Here is a 22,692-nt window from a genome sequence, read left to right as displayed (position 1 = left end):
TATGATCCTAGAACTGGGCATACTACATTGCATGAAGATAAAATGCATCCAATAAAAACGACTGAAAATTAATGAAACTATTGTAAATAAAAGAATGTCAACCCTTATCAGCTCATTCCCAATGCAAGAGCCATGTGAACACTCTGGTGTTAGTCTTGAGTTTACAGCCTTGATACTACCCACAGCACCAGTGACTTTGAGGGAGTGAGTCTGGCTTCACCTGGGTCAGCACTGAAAAAGATTTATTTCAGAAGCAGCAGTTCTGGACACTTGATACCTTTGCCCTGTCAAACAGATTAACCTAAAATGTAAATAGATTGTATTTATGTAGATACATATTTCTATATACATACATACATATGTATAAAGATATGCAGCCCATATAAATGAATTTGAATGAGAACTCTATGACAAAATTTAAAAACTTTTAAATTATAAAAAAACTGAACATCTTTCAAAGAGGAACCTCATACAAGACAAAGACATTTTGTGTATTTGTTCCAGCTTAAATTTTACAGCAGAAGTAAAACTGCAAAGCAGAATTACAGACCACAATTAGCTGGTCTGGTATTTGCTATCCAGCATTGGGATGAATATAATAGCTACGTTAAAATCCTCTTTAAATATATGCAAGCTTTTACCTGGTTTGGGTTTTGGTTTTTTTCAGTCAGAGGAACACTATTTCAATAAGTGCTTGACCTGTCTAGGTTAAACCAAATGCAATTTTACATCTCACTGTATGGTGTTGGTGCATCACAAATGAAGTACAGAAATATACTGCAGGATGTTCACCTGCAGGAAGAGCATATAGTTAGAATACAGAACACTGAAACTGCAAATTCTTGTTATTCTTGTTTTGGTTGGATTAAAAAACCCCAACAAACCAAAACCACTGAAGCAGTTCCATGAGATTTGACATCCCTGTTTGACTAGTGTCACGAGAACAGCCCTGCAGGACAGTCACACATCTTATCTCAAGTCCACTCAGTGCCCATTTTCAGAATGTGTTGTACAGCTCTTCTTGTGTAAGATCATCTTGTCCTGTGCTTCCTCAGTCCAGAATAGTCCTTAAGAAAAGAAACATTGCTTCCTGGAAGACAGCAGGAGCTGTAGGGATTACAGTTTTAATGAGTCCACTAAAACAAGCAGCATTATCCCTGCAGAGGTGAATAGTTGTATAATTTGGCCCACGTTGTTGCAATTTTTTTTTTATTTTATTATTTTTTATTGTTTGCTTGGGTTTTGAAAATCATTTGCTGCAATACATTGAGAAACAGGAGACAAACACAATTAACTCAGCCATTCTCCCATGATATTCTGCTTCTCTTTGCTGGATCTCTCTTTCATGTACCGTATTTACGGCTTGGGTTCAAAGTTTTCCTCTTTGCTTTTTTTTAATCATGCATCCCTTGGTTCACTCGTCCTTGCACCTCCAGCCTTTGTTGTTTTCAGTCTTTAGAGATGATCTTTCAGTTAAGAGCTCACCAGAGTGTAGATCATGCTGAATGTAAAAGAAAGACACAATATGAAAGTATCCCTTTGAAGCATGCAGAGCACTTTGATTTTTATAACCCTTTGCTGTCTGTTCCTCAGGTCTGACTGTATGGCCTGTGCTTTCTTTTGCATTCCTTCTATCTCTAAAGCATCTTAATTATTGTGTATTCAAGATGGGTATCAAAAGGCACTCAAGAAATAACAAATTCATTATCGACATCCTACTGCACCACAAGCTGTGCTTGAGCTTTTTAAAGCTCAGTCTGATGTCTGGATTTGAACAGTGAAGAAACAAAACCATTTTGCTTTAGTGTGTTTGATCTTTAAAACTTCAACCAGCAACTCTCAGCAGAGCAGGAGAGGTTTTTTCCATGAAATTGCATTGTTTTGATGCCTTTGGAAAAAACCTCTGTGCACTAGAAGAAACATAAAATGCAGCCACCAGCTGGACTGAATGCATACATATTAAATGCAATTCTGAAAAGTGGAGAAAACAGAGTATATTGCCACAGCTCCATTTTACTGCAATTCTAATTCTGCCTATATCCAGGAAAGCATTGAAAAAGTGTTTGTAATTTATACTATTTTATCTAGCACCAGGCAGTGGATTTTGGATGGTGGCCATGTTTCAGAATGAAGAGCTCAGAGGAAGCAGCACAGCAGTAAAATCTCAGGAGAAATGCTACACCACACTACAGACCTGACTTTGATCCCAACACAAAAATATGGGGTTAAAAAAATGCTTTTCTCCACAAACATCAGTAGCATTTAAAAGGAATATTGAGAAACAACAATCCTCAAGATGTGGGAAACAGCAGAACAGGTAAGACACCAGGCTTTCCCTTGTCATGAAAGGGAGCCTGTAGGAATCATTGCAGGCATGGTGCATCCCATGTTCCCACCCCACACCTACCTACCCATTATTTACCATCTTGGCTATTACTACACCAGAGGTGTAGTATTTTTCTTATGAGTCTCTTGAATCATAAGGAATTACATTTTTTTTAATTGGATGCAATGCCATTAGCATAACTGCTATTTCACCCATCCTAAGAGACCATACAGAGAAGCAAAAGTTATTTCCCTTGTTTGGTGCTAGGGCCTGGCTCAGGCCTTAGGTAAACACTAAATATTCTGTACTGAAGTGCCAGCAGTCAGTGGGAGTGCTCTCCTGAACCAGCATCAACAACAAAAGATAATAGAAGAAGCAGCAACATTTTATGAGACAAGGAAATTGTCCAATCCGTTCCAACCATTCCTAAAAGCAATTTCACAAGTGAAAAGAAAAGCAGCTGCTATTCCCTTAGTGAAATGGGCAGACTTACCAGTAGAGATAGTAGAAGAAGGAAAGGAGGTAGAAGGCCAGCTTACACCAGGCCTCTTTTTGGCAGTAACTCAAGGTGTCAGCATTCATGACTGCAGGTGGATCATAGGCCAGCTCTGAGCTGTCTGCTGGGCAACGAAAATACCTGAAACAGCAGGAGAAAACACCCAGAAAGACTCTAAAAATCTGTATTTAGTATGTGCAGGTACACACTGACTACCACCTTCCATGATATAGGAGGAATTCCCCTTTCTTTCTCAAGCCTCTGTTTCCAGACATTGTAAAAATCAGGATGCTACTCTAAGCACTTCTTCCTTACAGAACCAAGCAATTAATGAATGTGGATTTTCTATGTTCTATCAGTTCTTCACATCAAAACATTTCCCCTTCCTACAGAGTTATTTCTGGCTTATCCACTAATAACTTGCACGTTGTGAGTGACAATACATGGTGGTTTGTGATCACAGACTGCAGAAATGATTACTGGGCTTTTACTGCACCTACACAATTGATTTCAGACATGATGAAAGGTGACAGTCCCAACCAACTGCTAGCTAAGTTCCTCCAACTCTGGAAAGGAAAAATGTCAATATGGAGTAATGCAAGAAGTGGCTGACTAATGTTTTCTACATGTGGCACTGCTCAAGAATTTATCATCCAAATAATTTTCTTCAGAAAATATTTTTCTTCTTACACAGGAGAAATTTCTAATGATTCTCAGCAAATGACTGAATGTTTGAGAAAATAATGACAAAATAACTTCTTTGGCAAAAGAGCTTTTGTCTCAGTTTGCAGTAAAAAGCAAAACAACAACAAAAAAGGACTCCTCAGCAAAGTTAATAAACTGCTCTAAGATCAGCATAAATCAGAGGAAATATTATTTCTGCTGTTTTGACAAAGTAAGCAGAAGATTGCTGATTGCTTACAGATGGATAAACAGATATATAGGAAGATATAAAAAACACCTAGCAAGTAACCAGCAACAAACTTCTAAAGAAGATGTTCTCAAAATAACTTTGCCTTTCTCCCTTCCAGTGTTAGTCACAGCCACTTACAATCTCTAATGAGATCATAAGTTCTTTTATGGAGAACCATAGGTCAAATCTTGCTTAACTCTCTTGGATGAAGACTTTACACAGTGTCCTCCCAGAATTTTACACAATGAACCCAAACCTGTCTGTGGTTAAAGCAGGAGTAATTATGGAGTACTTATAGCAAAGCATATGAAGAATCATAGAAAAAAAAATAATCAAAATTTCTCTCCAAAGGTTGATTCATTACTTAGAATCTGACCATTTTCCTCTTGGATATATTTGTTATCAGAAATTTTTAAAATGGGTGTCATTGTCACACTGAGGACTGTTAACCCTTAACTGCTAGTATTACGATTTTTATTGCAGCAGAGCAGTAGGGAGAAAAGCATTTGTAGTTTGATTTATTTTAGCTTTCTGAGAACTATACTGGCACTCTAATTTCTGAATAATACACTTTCTCATATGCCTCTTCATTACTACCAAGCTTTTACAGAAAAAATGTGCAAAAAAGCTACTGCTTTTCAGTTCCTGGTTGAGATGATGATTTTGACTTCTTTACAGAATTATTCTTCTGCTACCATATGTACCTTTGTAACATAAAGAGACCCTGACAGACAAAAATCATCTGTGCTTTTACAAACATTGTGAAAATGCAAAGCTAGGGAAGTCTCTAGACTGACAACCACTGATGTCTCTTGGTTATTTTCAGAAGCAACAGAAGGCTGATCCTCCATAGAATGCTGAGGAAGATGCAGCAGCAGCAGCTGCACTGCCTGTCTGGAAAACAACAGCAGGTTTATGTTCAGTTCTGGAAGCCCCTCGGTGAATATAAACACAATTCAGAGATCCAGAGTGGGAACACACCCACTTCTTCATATGGGCAGTGTGAGAAACAGTTCCTCACCTACTCCAAGCCCTCCTCCATGAGTCTCTAAAAGAGAATTCCCTTGCAGAACAGAAATTCACTACTGTAAAGAAACAACTTACTTTACACTTCAAAACCATGCCAACAAAGTGCTGCCAAAGAAGATGAGACACAAAAACCTGTCAAACCTTCCCAGTCTCTATTTCACAACAATAGAAATGTTTCCTTGTTAGAACTGAATGAAGAGGTCCAAGTCTTTTCAGATAGGAACTGTCTTACAACTCCCCAACTGAGAAGTACTTAGAGCCTCACCAAGTTCCACGTTCAGATTCCAGCCTATTTCACTTCCATGTTTTCACTCACTCACAATGAGTGCATCCTGACACCCTTCAGAATATTCATCTAAATAACTGAAAGCCACAGATGTATTGTTATATGTTTTCCTTAGCCATCCTAAATAATGAAAAAATTTCCTTTTTCTCTAGAAATATAAGTTTCAGCTGCTTACAGGCAAGAGCCTCGAGGCAAGAGGTACTAATCTACACTCCTATCACTGTCCTTCATTGTTCACACAATCTGCATGGGTGCTGAGCTAGGCAAGCAAAGCTAACAAGCAGTCAGCATATAAAAGAAGGGCTTACCTCCACAAGTGATAAAAAAGCAAAGGAACATTTAACCCCAGTGTGAGCCACTCCTGAGCACATAAAAACATTATGCAGAAGAGACTGTGGATGGAGTACTCTGGCAGCACCAGCTAGAAGGGAAGGAATAGAAACAACAGGAGTCAGTAAAACAAATACTTCTTTGATTTTAGTCACCTAGGTAGTTTTTCAGAGAACAAATCAGCTCTGCAAGTCTTGCAGGTCTCCTGTGTGTCTGTCCCTGGACACACCTCAGCTGGCAGACAGCTTTGAGCAAGCAGCACAAGACCCAGGGGCACGTTTGTTGAGGTTCTACCCAAGTTTGTACTCCAAGGGCTGGTTGAAAGACATGGGACAAATCACTTACTGTCCTATCTGGTGTTCCAGATTTATGTCTACAAAACACACATTATATTAATGCCTCCCTCACACAAACATTTTGAGACTAAATAAATGCCAGTAAAAGAGCTTTCAGAGAACAAAGTTTTATTACTGAATCATTCAGAAAGGAAACAAAGCTATTCCTGAAGCTTTATTTCTATATTGGAGGAGTGTCTTTGGAAAAACAAAGTGCTGTTTCTACCATTTTGTATATATTATATACACCATAAAGAGATCAAATCCATTACCAAGTCAGTCTTGCAAGCACAAACCCACTAAGACAGGAAACTCACTTCCTAAGAAAATCCATGGCTCCCTACACTACTTGTTTCAGAGCCATGATGATTCTTTCTATTAAAAGAGAAAATGAGTGGGCAGCTGGCAGAAGCAGAAATGTATGTAATGTTGATTCAGAGCAGTTATTTCAAAAGGCACTTTGCTTTCTTCTCTGCTTTCCCATTTCTTAACTGCCTTTCTTCTCTTATTTTCTTCCCATGTCTTTTCTGAGCAATCTCTGTTTCTTTTCTTCAAGTCATAGAAAAGACTAATTTTCAGCAGTACATATTTTTCACAGCTAGACAAACTAATACACAACTCATCTGCATCCACTGCTTCATCTTGGAGATACATCAACCAAAATTAAGTCACAAAATGCATTTGTGGACTTTTTTGGATGACAATTCATTATCATCTGTCAAATAATTAAAGTGAGCCCTATTTTTTTTTAAACAAGGTAAAATGCAATATACAGCTTCTCCAAATACCCATACAGCTGTGCTGCAAGGAATTTCATAATTTTGGTTCTAGGAGTCATTCCACCTCACATGGAACATACTTTTTTAATTCATTTCACTTCAGGACTTGAAGAAGTTAACAGATTTGGGTATCTCTGTGACAGAGCCTTCAACTTAAACATTCTCAAGGGCTTCTCTTATGTGGATGACAAATCATAATGCAATTATATAGTTCAGATTCCAGATGGTACTTATTTATCACTGCTGGATCTTTTTTTTTTTTTTTTTCCAGCTTTAGAATATGATTTACAACATGACTATAACCTTTTCCCAAAGAATGATTCATCTTCATAACAAATTGTAGACAAGAAAGGTCTTCATGATGTACATCTGCCCACTAAACATCACAACACTTAAAAGCATATTACATTCATTTTCACATATTTGATTTTTTTCCAACACAATACACAAACTTAGTGAGACTGCAGGCTGGGCTGGTAATAACAGGGAAGGAAACCCATGGTGAATATTTATGCAGAGCTTGAAGAACAACACAAAAATCTGCAGTGAAACTAGAAAGGAAACAAAGGAAGCAGAGGACTCTCAGGAGCAGGCTCACTTTCCAGTCACAGTTTCTGGTGCAAATTAAATCTATCTACACTTCTGGTAGAACATAAGTGGGTCATTTATGTCCCTTCACCCTTTTTGTGGAGTGGTATTTTCCTGTAGACATAAATAAAGAAAGTATCATTGCTGATCACTGTTTCTGGAGAGAATTCATGCAAAGAAGCAAACAAAGCCCAGCCTGCAAAACCAGTTACCTTCAGCTGATGTACTTCAGAGATCAATTCTAAAAGGAGCTGAGAGACTTTGAAGCATGAAGTATGGAAAGGCACTAACTAACAGCAAGGCTTATGAGGTCAAGTAAATAACTAAAATAAAACACTGCCTCAGTTCTTGGCTGTAAGAATCATCCTGTAGTTTGACACTATATTCTCTGAAAGCAATGGAAACTTGAAATCAGCTTCAGCAAACATGGGGTTCAGCTCCTGGAGAGAAGAAAGCTGGCTGAGACACAAGCAGCAGTCAATCCTTGCTCCTGCTGAGGTACTCAACTGAAGAGCAACTTCAGTGATACAGATAACTGCAACAGGAATTAAACCAATGTCTTTAATTCATTCCTGTGAGAGCACAGGAAGCTGTCAGATGGTAAACATGTTAGGATATAAATAGTACACTTCTATTTTGAAGCAGGAACATCCTGATTCAAATAACGACCTCTGCTTTCTGACACAGCTGAAGATAAAGCTTGTGATGGTTATGAAACATGGAGAAGAAGGAGAAACTGGCATAGCAGCACAATTCTTAAGGGACACAACTTGGTCACTTTGAGTCCCAAACTCAAATGGCACAGCAAATTTACCACTAGAAATTCAGTTGGCTGATATTTCCCTGTGGAAAACCACAGGAAAGGCTGAAAAGGAAGTCCGCTTCTAGACCAAAAAAAATTGCTGCTAATCAAAAATGCCTTTTGCTACAACATAAGCAAGGGAAAGAGAAACCACTGTAACTTTCTTAGTTTTGCTCTGATGTAACTGTGTAGTTAAGTAAATGTCCACATAAACTCTTATTTACAATTCATCATTCACATGAAATATGTAAAACCTTAGGTGGATATCAAACTCATTACCATCTCACCCCAAGAATTCATTCTCATACAAAGTTGTGCACACACACTGCACATGCAGTTTGATCCTTCTCTAATTCCAAAGAAAATAAGGCAGGCTTTGCTATGGATAGACATCTAGGTTTGGCTGAACTAGGAGCAGGAAAACAAGCACTGATTTAAGCACCTATCAGCAGCTTTTTTCTGTTTACAGGAATATGAAGATCACTTTTGAGAAGCTGAGTCCTAAATAATGTTATTCTGTTTCCTATTTCCTAAATCCATTTTGCTGTTCTTATACAAAAGATAAATCTGTATTTTTCTGTCTGAATCCTTCCTCCTTATTCTGCTTATTACATACGGATTCCTCATTCTCAAAAGTAATTTTGATTTTACAAGGCACTGTATCGTTTTTACATGGAATGACTCTTACAGTTTGTCTCACCAGTGAACAGGCCCATAAAATACCTCACAGAACACAGAACTGGGAAAGTATTACAACAGGAATAATAATATCCCTTCATCAATGCTATTAAATCTCACAGTTAGAAAATCAATTGCAACAAGTGAATCAAACAGTTTTCCCCACTCTTAAGCCACTGAAATGTCAAGATGCTTCTTTCCAGCACTTTGCTTAGACCAACACTCCTGAGTGCTACACAATAATAATAATTATTCTCACTGAATTTCTGTTCCTAACCCCAAAACACTCAGGAGCCTACATCAGTCTCCACCTGTGCATGTCAGCCTCCTCACTGCAATCACAGATTTTACACTGCTCCCAGAAATTGCCAGCCATTGCACCCTCTACCCTCCCAGAGCTTCTGAGTCTTCACTACTGCTAGAGGTGAAACAACTCCCCTTCCTAATGCCTGCCTTCTCCTCCTACAGAGGGCAGGACAATCCTGGAGGGAAGTGGGGGCTGAACCTCCTTCATGTAGCATGAAGAACTCTGTTGATCACCCCAGAGGAAACTGTGAGGTTACGAGCCTCCTGTGCTCTTGGCACCAACTTTGTCAGGTTATCTTAAATTAGTGAAGCAGCTAACAGTTCCTAAAAAGGTAATTTATTACAAAGCACATCTTATTACAAAGCACATCAGTCTCAAAAGGCAAGCAGAAAAGCAATGGCAAAAGCAGCAACAAAAGTAAAAGCAAATGGCAAAAGCAAGTGGCTAGAAGCACCCACTCTCCCCAATACATACTCTTGTATAGGATTTTTCCAACAGGCTAAGATGCAAATTCAGACCACCACTCCTTAACCTATTAGAATTCTAGTTTCTTAGCACACCAGGTTATGTATAGACTACTCATACAATATATCTTGTTCTATCTAGAAAATGTAAGCAATATTCTTACTATAGCTCTATTATGACTAAACACTGCCTACAATTACCATCGTGGAGCCCCCACTGAAAACATTACTATGCTTTTCAACCTTCACTAGAACTTGCACTTCCACTCTGGCATTTGAACCTTTCACTTACTAAAAACATTAGAGCTCATACTAAAATTTACTGACTTACCCTAAAATTTAAACTTACACCTCTACTTTATGCGTGAGTGGTTTAATGTACTTCAATGCACCCACGGGCTTTAATTCAATCCCTGCACTCTGATTTCTCTGAAGAATTCAGAGAGACCCCTGACTCACCCACTCCAACAGGAAACAAGTTGCTCACCTTGAAAACACACAAAGCCCTTTCCATCCACCTGAAAGCAACAAAGGACCTGAAAGCATCATGCAAGTGTGGAATCACTCCCAGGCCCCACGTTAGGTCTGATCTTAGTGCACGCTGCTTTATTGCAGTGGTTATTGCTCCTGCATCTGCTTGCACTGGAGGATGACTGCAGCTTGTCACTGTGGTGCTCATCTGCTGCTTTTTCCACCACATCCCTCAGAAAAGCTGACAGAAATGTCCTCCTCAGTAGCAGGGAAAGAGGGGGTGGAGGTGTACCCAAGGTTTTCAGGACACAGGAGTTATTTCAATAACACTGTAAAGCCCATCCCTGCAGAGCCTGCCAGAGCTACCCTGGGTTACTGGGGAGTGTCAGCTGAGTTAAAGACACTTGGAGATCAAAGGGAGATTATTTAATGACTCCAAAATTCCCCTAACTGAACAGCACAGACCAGAAAGATCAGAAGGGAAGAAAGTGAAAAAAAGAAGGCAAAACCACACAAAAAATAGTAGCAGCATGTGCCGTAGCCCAGACTGTTTGTGTATGTGGAATGTACATACTCTGAAACAAATAATCTGTTTCCTCCTGCTGGTGCACAAACCAAAGAAGAAGGGTCAACTGTGTGTAATTTAAACATACAGACCATGCATCTTAATAATTCCAACAGTTTTAAACATACTGTTTGCACTGATCAAACACACAAAACACTAAATTTACTCTTGAAATACAAGAAGTCTTTCCACTTTTCTAGTGTATCTTTCTAATCTACTCTAAATAATTTGGGTTACTTGACTTTCAAAACCTCTTCTGAAAGGCTGCCCTAGAGCCCAATACAATGCTGTCACAGTAAATATACTAAGGTTTTCTGTCCAAATATTCAGGTCCAATTTATTTCAATTCTCCTGTTAAAATCCACACTTGTTTGTGTCTCTACAGACTGTTTGCTAGTTATTAATTCAGTAGCATCAAATTGTTATAATACAAACATGTAACAAAACCATTTTAAGTAATTCAAAACCACGTTATGCAAACCTCTAGAAGTATTTAGCAGTTTGATAGGTAGATTTGTGCAGCTCAAAAGAAAATGCCTGGGAAATGAAGATCATCAAAAGGACAACATGCAGCTGAACCTACTATGTTCACCTATACAGCTTTATAATTATCTGGGGAAGAACAGCAGCACACACACACAAGACCTAATGTTACAAATCAAAAGCAGGGCACAAATTTTTTAAAAAAGGCATACAACATCTGTGTTTTCACCTCTTCACCCACTGCTCAGGATCACAATGAAAGCAGCAAAAAACTTTATGAAGGCAATTTAATTACTCTAAAGAGCTATTGGAATTTCTTTAAACATTTCTTTTAAGTGGAAGTGAATGTAAGTCACTCCACAGCACAAATACCAGACAATGGCATGACTAACAAAAAGAGCCTAATTACTATTCTCACTCCATATCCATCTGTGACACAGTAGCAGATCTAATATTACAATATAGGATTTCTGGATGCTCTTTCCATCTCAGCTACTAAACACATTTATATTTAGGCCTATCATTTCACTTTTCATTGTCTCTTTCTCTCTTCTGCAACATGGGGATAATTATGTTCCATTCCATATATTCCACTGGAGCTAGTTTATGACTAGAATATGTAAGCTTTTTCTTAAGATCAGTAATAACTCCAACAGGAGTGACAGATGAGAATCAGGTCTTTACAGGACACTCATCAGGAGTATCTATAAATATTTCGGTATTGCAGAGCCCATGGGAGGTCATAGCAGCCAACAGGTAAAAAGGTTATGAAAGAGATTTAAAAAAAGCCTGAAAGGTCTGCAGGGCACCAGCACAATTCAAGAAGTGCCCCATCCTTGGAAGGCACGTCATTAGGGCAGATGTGCTGTGATCTTACAAGTGTATCTCCTCTGCAAACTGTTCTTTTCCACTCAGCAGGGATCAGGAGACATCTCTATGACCTTCCTTTTCCTCAGCTAATTCAGAACCAGTAACAGAAGCTGGGTTAGCAACCCTGGAATGCCACCTCCTCTGATTTCCACAGCACTGGCAGAAAGCAGGGTAATAAACCCCTCCTTGCCCTGCCTCACTTTGGCATTTCAGGCACAGGACACCCCACAGCTGGGCTGTTCCAAGAGCTCCTGCTGCCTTTGTCTGCCCTCCCCAAACTGCAGAGGGTGGCAATTAGCACAGCAGCTGCTCATTAAAGCTACAGAGCAGCCCCAGCTCACAGGCAGGGCTGTGAATGCAGAAACTCAGGGATGATCAAAATGAAGTTCAGCCATCTGCACAGCTCAGGAAAGGCCCTCAGGCCTCCTCCTGGGGGTCTGCCCAAGATTGGCACCTCCATAAGTGCTGAAAACTCAGTGTTTGCTACAGGGCTGCTTCTGTATGGGCTGTGCCTGAGGATGCAGGTTTGGTGCAGTGCAGACGTGGCAAAGACATTTCCTTCCCTGGCACTACAACAGCTTTACAGAAAACATCAGCAATGAGATGCAAGGTAGGACATTTAACTCACAGCAGAAAAAAAATTGCATCCATAAACAGATAGGGTGTAAAATCATTGTGCTCTACATCTAGGAATTATATTGCTTTTTGGAATTGCATAGTAGCTTCATAGAGTGTGATCCCAACTTAAACCCACAGTGAGCATTCTGTCAAATGTAACAGTGACCTTTGGTTTAACTTCCTTTGTTTTATTAAAATGCAAGTACTTACTTTATTGCATACTGAATTAGAGCAAATACAGGCCATTAGCAAGTCAAATTCTGTCAATATTTCCGCATGCTCTGAGGAACAGATGCATAAATTGCATCACCCCAAGGGGCTGAGAAGTACACTGCTCTCAGGAGCACAGTACAGATATTACCCATCCACATTTTTGCTGCTGCATCTTCAGCTTATTCTGCTGCTGCTTGTGATGTTCTCCCACTGTAAGGAGTTTACAAATCCTCCAGGACAGAACTGGGAGAAGCTGAACTGTAGAGCAAGAGGTCATCAGTTACAGAGTGACACTTTGTTTGGCACTTTGATTACTGACTAAACACTCAGAGATGAGACTAGCAGCAAAATACAGTGAGTTACACTGAAATAGTTTTATACATAAATATTTTCATGAGTAATAACACTATGAATATCTCCCTTCAAAGGATATTCCAGTTTTCATCAGGCATCACTCTGGTAAATCCTACTTCCCCCCACTGGAGCAGAAAAGGGGTAAGGACCAAACTGTGGCTGAGTCACAAGTCTGAACTCTTTATTTTTGCAATAGTTTTCATAACTTCTCTCCTTAGAAGCTCCCCCTGCTATGAGCACCTGGCAGACACAGCAGGATCTATCTTCTCATTATCCCTGGGCAAGCACACAGACATCCTTAGGCAATTATTGCTAAAAATAACAATTGTTATGTTCTAACTTTTCAAAAGTTTCAGGAACTTGTAAAATTGACTAAAAATAGCATTGGCCCAATTCACTTAATCAATGAGTGTCAGTAGTGAATGAATTGCCTGCCAGAAATACTACAATTCCTCTCAGTTCTTTAGTCCTATTTTAAGGACTTTCTTTCCAGATATGATATTGTACCCAAAGAAAGGACAAAAGGGATTATATTCAGTATTTTTACTGCAATAGCAATACTTTTTTTAGTAAATATGAATGTAATCTCTTTAAAATATAACAGAAAGTGTGAAGAAGAGATGCACTACCTCTAGTCAAGCAAAATTTATGGGATAATTTGTGTACAAAATATGAATAGTGCCAGCTCTTTGATCCCAATTCTATTATTAGTTCTGAAAAACAGCTCATGTGCCAAGTTCCACTCTTTCTGATCAAATTCAAACTATGTGGGTGCCCAAAAGACTAACTGAATAGGGAAAGCCCAATTCCACACTTAATAGATAACAGATGTAACAAAGAAGTAGGCAGACAAGACTGAAGAGGGGGAAAGAGAGAAGCTTTTAGGTGATCTGTACTGAATTCCCTGTCAAAGTGCAGAATTGAAAAAGGCAGCTCAGTAACACAGGTACTGAAAGCCCAGGTTTTGTCTGCACTGGAAATCTATTACAAGATTCAGGGAAAATCATTATGTCCTTCATCCTTCTGGTGCAAACAAAACCTCTACCAAGTGTGAATCACTGTGAATATATTAACTCCCTCCTCATTTAGGCAAGCTGCAGAAAACAATTAAACCAACACAGAGCTAGTGAAAGCGTGTCATATTTCAATTACAAATATTTTACTTCCTTTTCTTGTATCTCCACTTCTCCTGTCATCATTCTTCTTTCTTCCCCTTGTAAAACCTAAGGATAGCCCCATTATTTACATGAATAAGAGATTTAGAATTTATCTCCTGCCTCTTTTGACTAATGAGAGATGCTGTGCTAAAGTTGCCTGAAAAGAACTCCACCATAAGTAATGGTTTTCATAAACTTAAAATTGTGTACTAATATATTTTTAGCTAACTTCAAATTTTGTCCCTGCAGTGTAAAAATACTCTTTCCTAATGTAAAAATATCTTGTCAGAGCCACTCTGAAGGCCAGAATAAAGTTGGCATTGTCATGCAGTAAAAGTTTAGCAGCACCTTTCACATAAGGATGGAACACTGAAATACAGAGCAGTTTTGGGTTTCTCACACATGCTCAGAGTCTAATGCATTTTAAAAACTTTTGGGGCACTTCAAACAAAGGAGAACTTCAATGAATTTAGTTTTATGAAGTGTGATGCAATCACAGTCCAAATCCTAATTGACAGAATATGCACAGCATGGCAAACTTACATCCTCCAAAATCTGCAGGTATAATTAATAATTGCCTTGGAAACAGCAAAATCCTTTATTCCAGTGGCTGCATGCGAACCCTGGAATTTCTTCTGAGGCAGTTTGGAAGCTAATTTTGTGTGTGGATGTACAGCAGAAGAGTGTAGCTCATACTCAGTGTGATGCTGACAGTGATCTATCTCATCTTATTGCCTGTGTTCACTATTATTTCTGTAGAGCAAACATCCCAAGCCTCTAAGCACACAATACCTGATAGCTTCATTCCCAGCAATCATCAATGTGACCACAGTAGCCTGAGTCTGACTCCAAACTGGGCTGGATTTGAACAGCTGCTGCAGAGATTCAAGATGCAAGTATTGGCAGAACAAAACATCAGACCCCTCAAATACAGCAAACAAATCTTTACCTTCAGTTAAAAATAAAGATTCAAGATCTGCCTGCTAACAGCAAGCTAACACAAAACTAAGTAGGTCTCCAAAAGCAAGATTTTTACAATCAGAACAACTGTGCAACCATTCCTTTCCTTTCCTTTCCTTTCCTTTCCTTTCCTTTCCTTTCCTTTCCTTTCCTTTCCTTTCCTTTCCTTTCCTTTCCTTTCCTTTCCTTTCCTTTCCTTTCCTTTCCTTTCCTTTCCTTTCCTTTCCTTTCCTTTCCTTTCCTTTCCTTTCCTTTCCTTTCCTTTCCTTTCCTTTCCTTTCCTTTCCCTTTCCCTTTCCCTTTCCCTTGTACATGTCTTGTGAGTGTAAACAAATGTTTTTCATATTTATTGCCATGTGGTTTTTGCAGCATCAGGCACATCAAGGCTTTATTCTTTACCTGACACCAAAAGGGCTGCTGTAACACTAACACAAAAAAGGAAAAGGAGAGCCAAGTCTTGCTGAAAGTCATCTTGGCTGAAGCACCACACAACCTTTAAAAGATCAAAGTATCCAACTAAGAGAACAGAAAGCAAAATTCAAAAAGTGGCAAAATGTAAGACAACAAAAGCAGAGTTGCTCCTCTATTATATTTTCTTCCAGAAAGACCAATGAAACAGTCTAAAACTACCCTTTTGACTTAAGACAGTTTTAAAATGTGAAGTTTTCATCTGATAATGTTAACTCAGAATATCACTGCAGTCCCAATAACAGGTCATATGTTTAAGCCTCTTTTAAAAAATAGGATTAATGAACCCCTGTTTCAGATTCACTTTGCTTATCAGGCCAGTTAATAGGAAGTTCAGATCTTGACAAAAATATCTAATGTGATCCAATCAAAAGGATTCAACTCTATTCTGAAATTGCAGTGCAAAGATTGAGGAGAAAAAATAAAGATGATAAAAATAATCTTTAAAATGCATAGGATTTACTTAAATAGTTTTATACACTGCCTGGGTGTAACCTTCTCTATTGCACAGAGACACAGGGAGACATTGAATAACCTTGGTATCTGCAGTATTTTTTTTTACACACGGAATTTTATGTTCACTCTTCAGAAGAAATCCACGTTGCCTCTTGATTGGGGTTTATGCTCCCAGCCACTCTGTGGGAAGGGTCTCCTGACAGTTCTACTGCCCAGATTACTCAAAGCTCAGCAGTTCCATCACACTGATGAGGTGTGAAGAGAGAGAGATTAGATGCATCAAGAAACACGACATGTACTGGGAAGTCAGTAACAATGATGAACTCCTTGGTCTCTAATGAGAGTGGACAAAGTTCATGTGCCCCATCATTGTAACAATCACTATTAACAGGAAAAATGTCACACGCTGCCATTTTTTGTTCCCTTTTGTGATCTTTGTTGGAGCAGCAGTTTATCAGAACTCTGGAAACATCAGCCTCTTTCTCCTGCAAGGCAGAATATCACTGCCATTTCCACAGCCCAAAAATGCCTTATAATTAGACTGAAAATTCTGTTTTCCTCTTAGATAACAAAGCACCTAAGCTTCAAAGACTGAATGTCCACTACCAGATAAGAGGAAACCTGGGATATATTAACCCTGCAGACTTAACCCTCTAAGTGTGGCTATGCTGCAACATTATCTTTTTCTGTTAAGTCCAACTTCATGAGGAATTTAAACATTTTTATTGAGGTTGTAAAAACTGTATAGCACTACCAAGATAAAACCATTGCTGCTATTCCCAATTTCACAACAAACTAATTGTCTTGCTGCTGTAGCTTTCACCTGGGAGAATTCTCAGCCCCAGGGAGAGAGTGTGATCCTTACAATATGGATGGTTGTACACCACTTTCAAAATTCCTTGTGATTATGCACCACATTTGCTAAATTTGCTTATATAACCTCACATTAAGCATTTTAATGAGCCATGCTATAGGCTTACAGAAGTGCTCTGCTAATGACTATCAGCCTGCAGACTGGGTAAAAGAATGTCACACATCCATAAATCCCTAAATGCCCGATGAAGCAATCAACAGACAGACCCAAAACCACACTCTTAAAATCCATCACATCATGTCAGTCTTGCCAGTGACTATGAAGCAGAACAAGAGAGAGAGTGATCCTCATAATAACCAGGAAATTTATCAAGAAGAAAAGAATATGATCAGTCAGCTGAAATGAGCTACTGGGACACCTGACACTCCTCAAAGGAGAGTGGCCACTGTAGCTGCTGCAAGCAGGGAGTGAATGTAGGAGCCACTGGAAGGTGAAGGTCTGGAGCCTGTCAAGGTCCAAGTAAAAAAATTATTTCATATGGCAATTACTCTAGTGCATATTGGTCAGTCTCCTTCATCCAAAATATGGGAGGAATAAAAAGTCAGATGGATAAGGGTAAACAAGGAAAGACAGGGCTTTTTAACAAGGTTGATTTCACAAATTTAGATACATATAAAGAAAAAGAACCTCCATACTCAAATAATCATCTTCTGCCATTAAGGAAAAGCCTAAAATCTAACTTGTTCCCTGTTAGCTGATCCAACAAGTTCAGTAATGTTTCACTGAACACATTGTGGGGTTTAGTCCAAACTTGGAGAGTCTCTATCCAGTGGTGACAAACAGGCATGACACAGACAGGATCAAGCCTTATCTTCATCCTCAGAGTGCTCTGAACACATGGTGTTAACCCACAGCCCTTCAAGCTCCTGTTTGCTCATGTCTCTGGATTACTGTTACTTGCATACATGTGAGTAATTTTAACTTTTTTCACAAAATACATAAATATTGAAATGTACCAAAACTAAACTGTACAGACACTCTGTATTACACTTACTAGGTTTTACATTTTATTTACACTATCTCAGTCTGAATGGAATGGCTTCTACAATCACTCTTTGAGCTAAAATGAGTTTTGGTTATTTACCAAAACCTGTAAATACAGTAAAACATAACTATCACGGGTATTAGGTCATATAGAATGAAATGTAAATTTAAAATAGACACTTATTTTACTTCTGCAAAGTGGTAAAAAGCAGAATTGAACCTTGTAAACACCAGAACTACTGAATGCAGAATAAATTTCCACCATTACTACAGCAGATCCAGCTCCACTGGAAACCACAGTGACAGAGGTACAAGACCAGACCAAGCACTGGCACTACCCAACCACCTAATTAAAACATTAAAACTTGCTTCAAGAAATATTAGGTGAAGAGGTTTTCAAGTTTGTTTTGTTTTGTTTTGTTTTAAACACCCCAACTCCCAATTCACTATCTACTTTACTACTGCTAGTACTGGAGTGCTGAACTGGCAGAGTTTGGTTACTCAAATACAATTTCTGCAGGGTTTTTGTCTGCATATTTGTTTGCATTTTTCAAGACAGTTCAAGTTCATCTGGAACATCTTTGAGATTAATGTCACCTTGCCTGCAGTTAGAATTCTTGCTGAATTTACTCTCTTCCATTGTCCCCGCAGGAGCTGTTAAAAAAAAAAGCCAAAAAGCCCCCAACAAAATCAAGAAAAAGGATTGAGCTCTGGTACTGTGTTTTCTTACATTTGCAGTTTTAGGAATTTTAGGCAAAACTTAACTAAAATGCTGCACTACATTAGAAAAATGAGTAAAAGCCTATCTTGTATCTACCTCTACTCCCTCACAGTTAAATTCCAGCTCTGATGTTCAGAAATCACTCTTATTTTAGCTTAATAGGCTTTATAAACAAATATTTGCTGATAATGGGAGAAGGGTTACTTAAATTGTTGAGCAGTGTCTGGCAGGAGCAAACTGAAACCTGAAATGTGATCACTGAGCAAGAGGTTCAGTCAACTCTCCTCCTTAGTAAGGATTTATTGAATTAATTCAAAAATTATGATGAATAATCTAATCAAAACTTAATTTAAATTTGCTCCAAGGTAAAGTAATAATATTACAGTGCTTGATTAATGAATTTGACTGTATTTTAATCTAGGAAATTCCTAATTGTCCTTAGTGTTAACATAAGTATCAATTAGGTATTAAAAAATAAGGAATCAATCGGTTAGGTGGATTTCTTGAAATACAACTGCAATTACAATTAAATAATATTGCTGTCATCAGTAACTGAGAATATATTTTAACAACCCCACCAAAATATTTGACTGTAAAAATCCTGGTGGAACTCACAGGAGCATCTTGCCTATTGCACCTCTATTATATGCCTCTTGTGCTGCTCTGCTCCCTCCCACCACTAGATTGTGTCCAGCACTGCAGTGAGCCATGGAATCACATCCTCAGGAAACAAAGGAATCCATCCCCACAGCACTGAATGAAATGGGGCACCTGAGAGGACCTGACATGGTGCTGGGTTCACAAAAGAAATCTTCTTCTCATTTACTTCTGGGCAGGAGAGGTCTGATGGTGGCTATAAATGTTCATAGCTTCTTTGTGCCAAATCAATCATTCTCCAGCAACCAGAAAATTTGGGTTTATCTAATCCTACAGCACCATAGAAACAAGGACTGATGTGTTCCTGCATGCCAGCATCCCATAGATCTGTTTCACACAAATCCTGCTGGTTTTAATGGCATAGAAACATTTTCCCCAAACTAAACACCAGAAAATGCCTGGCTGCAGAACAGTTGCATCCTCCATTCTGTTTTGGAAATAAGCTAGATAAATTATATAATATCTGGTGAAATATCACACACCTGGTCACAGTTTGTCAATAAAATCCTCAGAGTATTTTGGAGATAAACCCCAAAACACATCCTTAAAAAGTCTTTGTTCACTGGAGTCAGATTTCTATGACATATTTAAGAATTTATCAATTCCCAATAACCCCTTCTAAAACCAGCATATAATGAAATTCAGCATACTTTTATAGCCCAACTATAACCTCTTTAAAAAAACAAATTTACATCAGCTCCTAAGCATTAAGTTCTAATGCCATAAATAGCATGATACCTCTGTTTTCAAAGCCCTATAAAAGAACTTCCTGACTTCAAAACAGGTATGATGTCGTTGCAGAGAAATAGAAACAGACCCTAAAGCCACACAATATTGAAGGATATATTTAGTACTTGCTGGAAGAATCCTAACAGCTATTTTCCTGTATCAATATAGCTGGCACTCAGTTCTTTACTGTTTTTCCTCAATTTTCCTCTACACTACATAAAACACAGCTATTTTTAGTGGTTGTCAGATTTGAAGGCTACAAATCTCTGTAGTTATTGCACCCTCCTCTTCTTGCATATAATCTCTCAATTAAAACAAATGTGTCCCCAAAGAACTTGGAAGAAGAGGCTGAATTAACAAACCATTTAAGTGAACCAGAAGCAAGCCAATCCCTTATGAATACAGAGTCTGCAATTAGCCAAAATGCTCCATTTTGCCATTCACAACAAGGCTGAGGCAATAAAAATTAAACATTGATGCAGGCAAGGCATCCCCACGGGGCTCACACATATTAAACCATTACCACTCAAGAGTTGCTTTATGTCTAAGAAACTGGGACACAGCTTGAGACTGGCTGGCTGCCTATTTGATAAACTGGAAAGCCACTGGTGATAAGTATTTTCTCTTATTTTCATATCCCAAGTGGCACAAGCAGGCTCAGGAAGTACTTGAATGTGGCTCCTGGCTATCACATGCTCCCAGTGGTGCCAAACAGACACAGCCCAGGCTCTGGATGAGCAGAGGATGGCAGCCATAGGTTCTGTTTGCAATCACTGTCATGCCTTTGGATCAGCCCAAAGTGATAATCCCCAGCACTGGCTTTCCCAAACCCTCTGAGGATGATGCCACCAGTTTCTTAAAGCCCCATCTGAATTTAGGTCTTAGCTTGATTAAGGTGCCTTCAGCAAACCACACTGCAGTGATGACCTTTTCAAGGAAAAATGCAGGATTTAGGTGGCTTTGTTACCACTCTGCAGAACACAATGTGTAGAAATTGAACACAGAATAAAATAGTTCAGAACCATGATTATTTTTACTTCAACGAGACACAGCCAGGAAAAACAAAGATTACTTATGAAAATCCTACTTGAAGCCACAAATAAGTAACCCACAATCCATCAGCTCCTTTGAATCTCTCCGAAGCTGAGGCACTCAGCACCTCACCTGTGTCAAGCTAAAATACATACTGTTATCAACTTTTCTATTGAATCAACCATAAACCTTGAACATTAGATATGTAATTAATAAAAATGTTCAGCATGTCAAATAGTAAGCCACTGTTCAAACAAAGGATGTTTTTAAAGCCTGTACTAGAACAATAACAGCAGTTTTATAGGGCTATTAAAGAACCTCCAGCTGCAACTGTAAAAGGACTCAGCACCTTGGAAAAGCTTGTTCCAAAATAAATGAGCTGATGTTCTGAAGCCCACTTTTTATCCAGACACCCTCTATTATGTCAACCTTTTATAATTTGTCTTACTCTGTCTTTACAAGGTCATCCTGACTTTCACTTCTCAGTAGAACCCAGCTTTCCATCAATAGAGTATATGAGGGTCACAGAGAAAATAAATGCACATTGCCACTGGATGGTTTTAATTCATAAACTCCAGAAATCCTTGGCTGGTTCAGGCTCACCTTTCTCAGGAGGAAGCAAATCCTCTCAATATTCCTCAGCCGCTCCCTCTGTCAAGAGAAAGTGGGGGAAAGGCAGGAGATTAGCTGGTGTTACAAATGAAGACAATCTATTACAATTACAAGGGGTCAATGTTTTAATTAATGAGGCAGCCCAGGTCATTAATCTGGATCTACAGCATTCACTTCTTACCTACTACTTGCAAACCCAGCGATTTTCCCATTTCTTATTTCTCAATAAACTATTTTTCATTTGTTACTGGGCGTAACAATATCAGCTGGGGATCCAAGTCTGTGCTAACCTTCAACCAGAGGTTGCAACTCTTTCTAAAAAAAGTCAGCATTTGTGGCTCTATCCAATTGTGCCAATTTATGTCATTTCAGGTACCCAACCTCTGGCTTCAAGATAAACCTGAATGGGAAAAACAACAATGAAGTTTGCATGGCAGCTCTTCCTCTATCACTAAGATGGTGCCTGAGCATGTGATACCAGGATTCAGCACATTAGTGAAAAATATCTGAGATGGCCTAGAAATGCTGCTTTAAACAACAGATGCATTCATAAATACTGAAAATCGCTGTAATTAAGCATTGTGACTCAAAAATGATTTAAACTCAGCTCAAAGAAAGAAGTCAAATCAAAGCCAGGCTTTCTTTTCAATGGCTCATAATGAGAAGCTCACCAGCAAAACCAAAATTCACTGCATAACCCCATGACTGAAGTTACTGTGAAAGATTCTCCTGTTAATTACACTGCAGAAGGCAGAGTGGGTTTGCTGTCCTCAGATGACTACCTGATACTTTCATTTGGATATGGGAAAAATATTCCAAACAATGAGCTTTTTAAAACTAAACTACTTTAACCATGTGAGAAGCAAACTTTCCCTAAGCTTTTTTGCTTTTCAAATGTTTTAAAACTCAAGCTTGGGGCAAATTTAATTCTAGTCTGCAAATAAATATCTTTTTTGATTTCCCATCCCCAGATTTAAGCCATTAAAAAAAAAAGTATTACCTTGGAAAGACAATGAGGCAGTGGCAGCCTGATAGGCACCAGAAAAATACTGTGTCTCTTTTTGGGGTCTCTGAGCTACAAGAGAGTCAGAAATTTCTGACTCACAGTTGTGAAGATGAGAATGGATGTGTGCAG

General features: G+C 38.7%; 1 protein-coding gene across 1 annotated transcript in view; it reads right to left on the bottom strand.

The window, feature by feature from the left end:
• Window positions 1–227: 227 nt before the first annotated feature.
• Window positions 228–22,692, bottom strand: part of CNIH3 (cornichon family AMPA receptor auxiliary protein 3) — a 43,688-nt gene continuing 21,223 nt past the window's right edge. Inside the window, exons 3-6 of the mRNA XM_079299096.1 lie at window positions 21,549–21,596; window positions 5,359–5,471; window positions 2,820–2,963; window positions 228–1,501 (exon numbers count right to left, since the gene is read on the bottom strand). Of these exons, the coding sequence (XP_079155222.1) occupies window positions 1,474–1,501; window positions 2,820–2,963; window positions 5,359–5,471; window positions 21,549–21,596 (333 nt within the window). The 3' untranslated portion in view covers window positions 228–1,473. The remainder of the gene's footprint in view (window positions 1,502–2,819; window positions 2,964–5,358; window positions 5,472–21,548; window positions 21,597–22,692) is intronic.

The sequence above is a fragment of the Erithacus rubecula genome (genome assembly GCF_903797595.1).
Source record: "Erithacus rubecula genome assembly, chromosome: 2".
Taxonomy (NCBI): domain Eukaryota; kingdom Metazoa; phylum Chordata; class Aves; order Passeriformes; family Muscicapidae; genus Erithacus; species Erithacus rubecula.
This window is presented reverse-complemented; position numbering and strand designations above follow the sequence as displayed.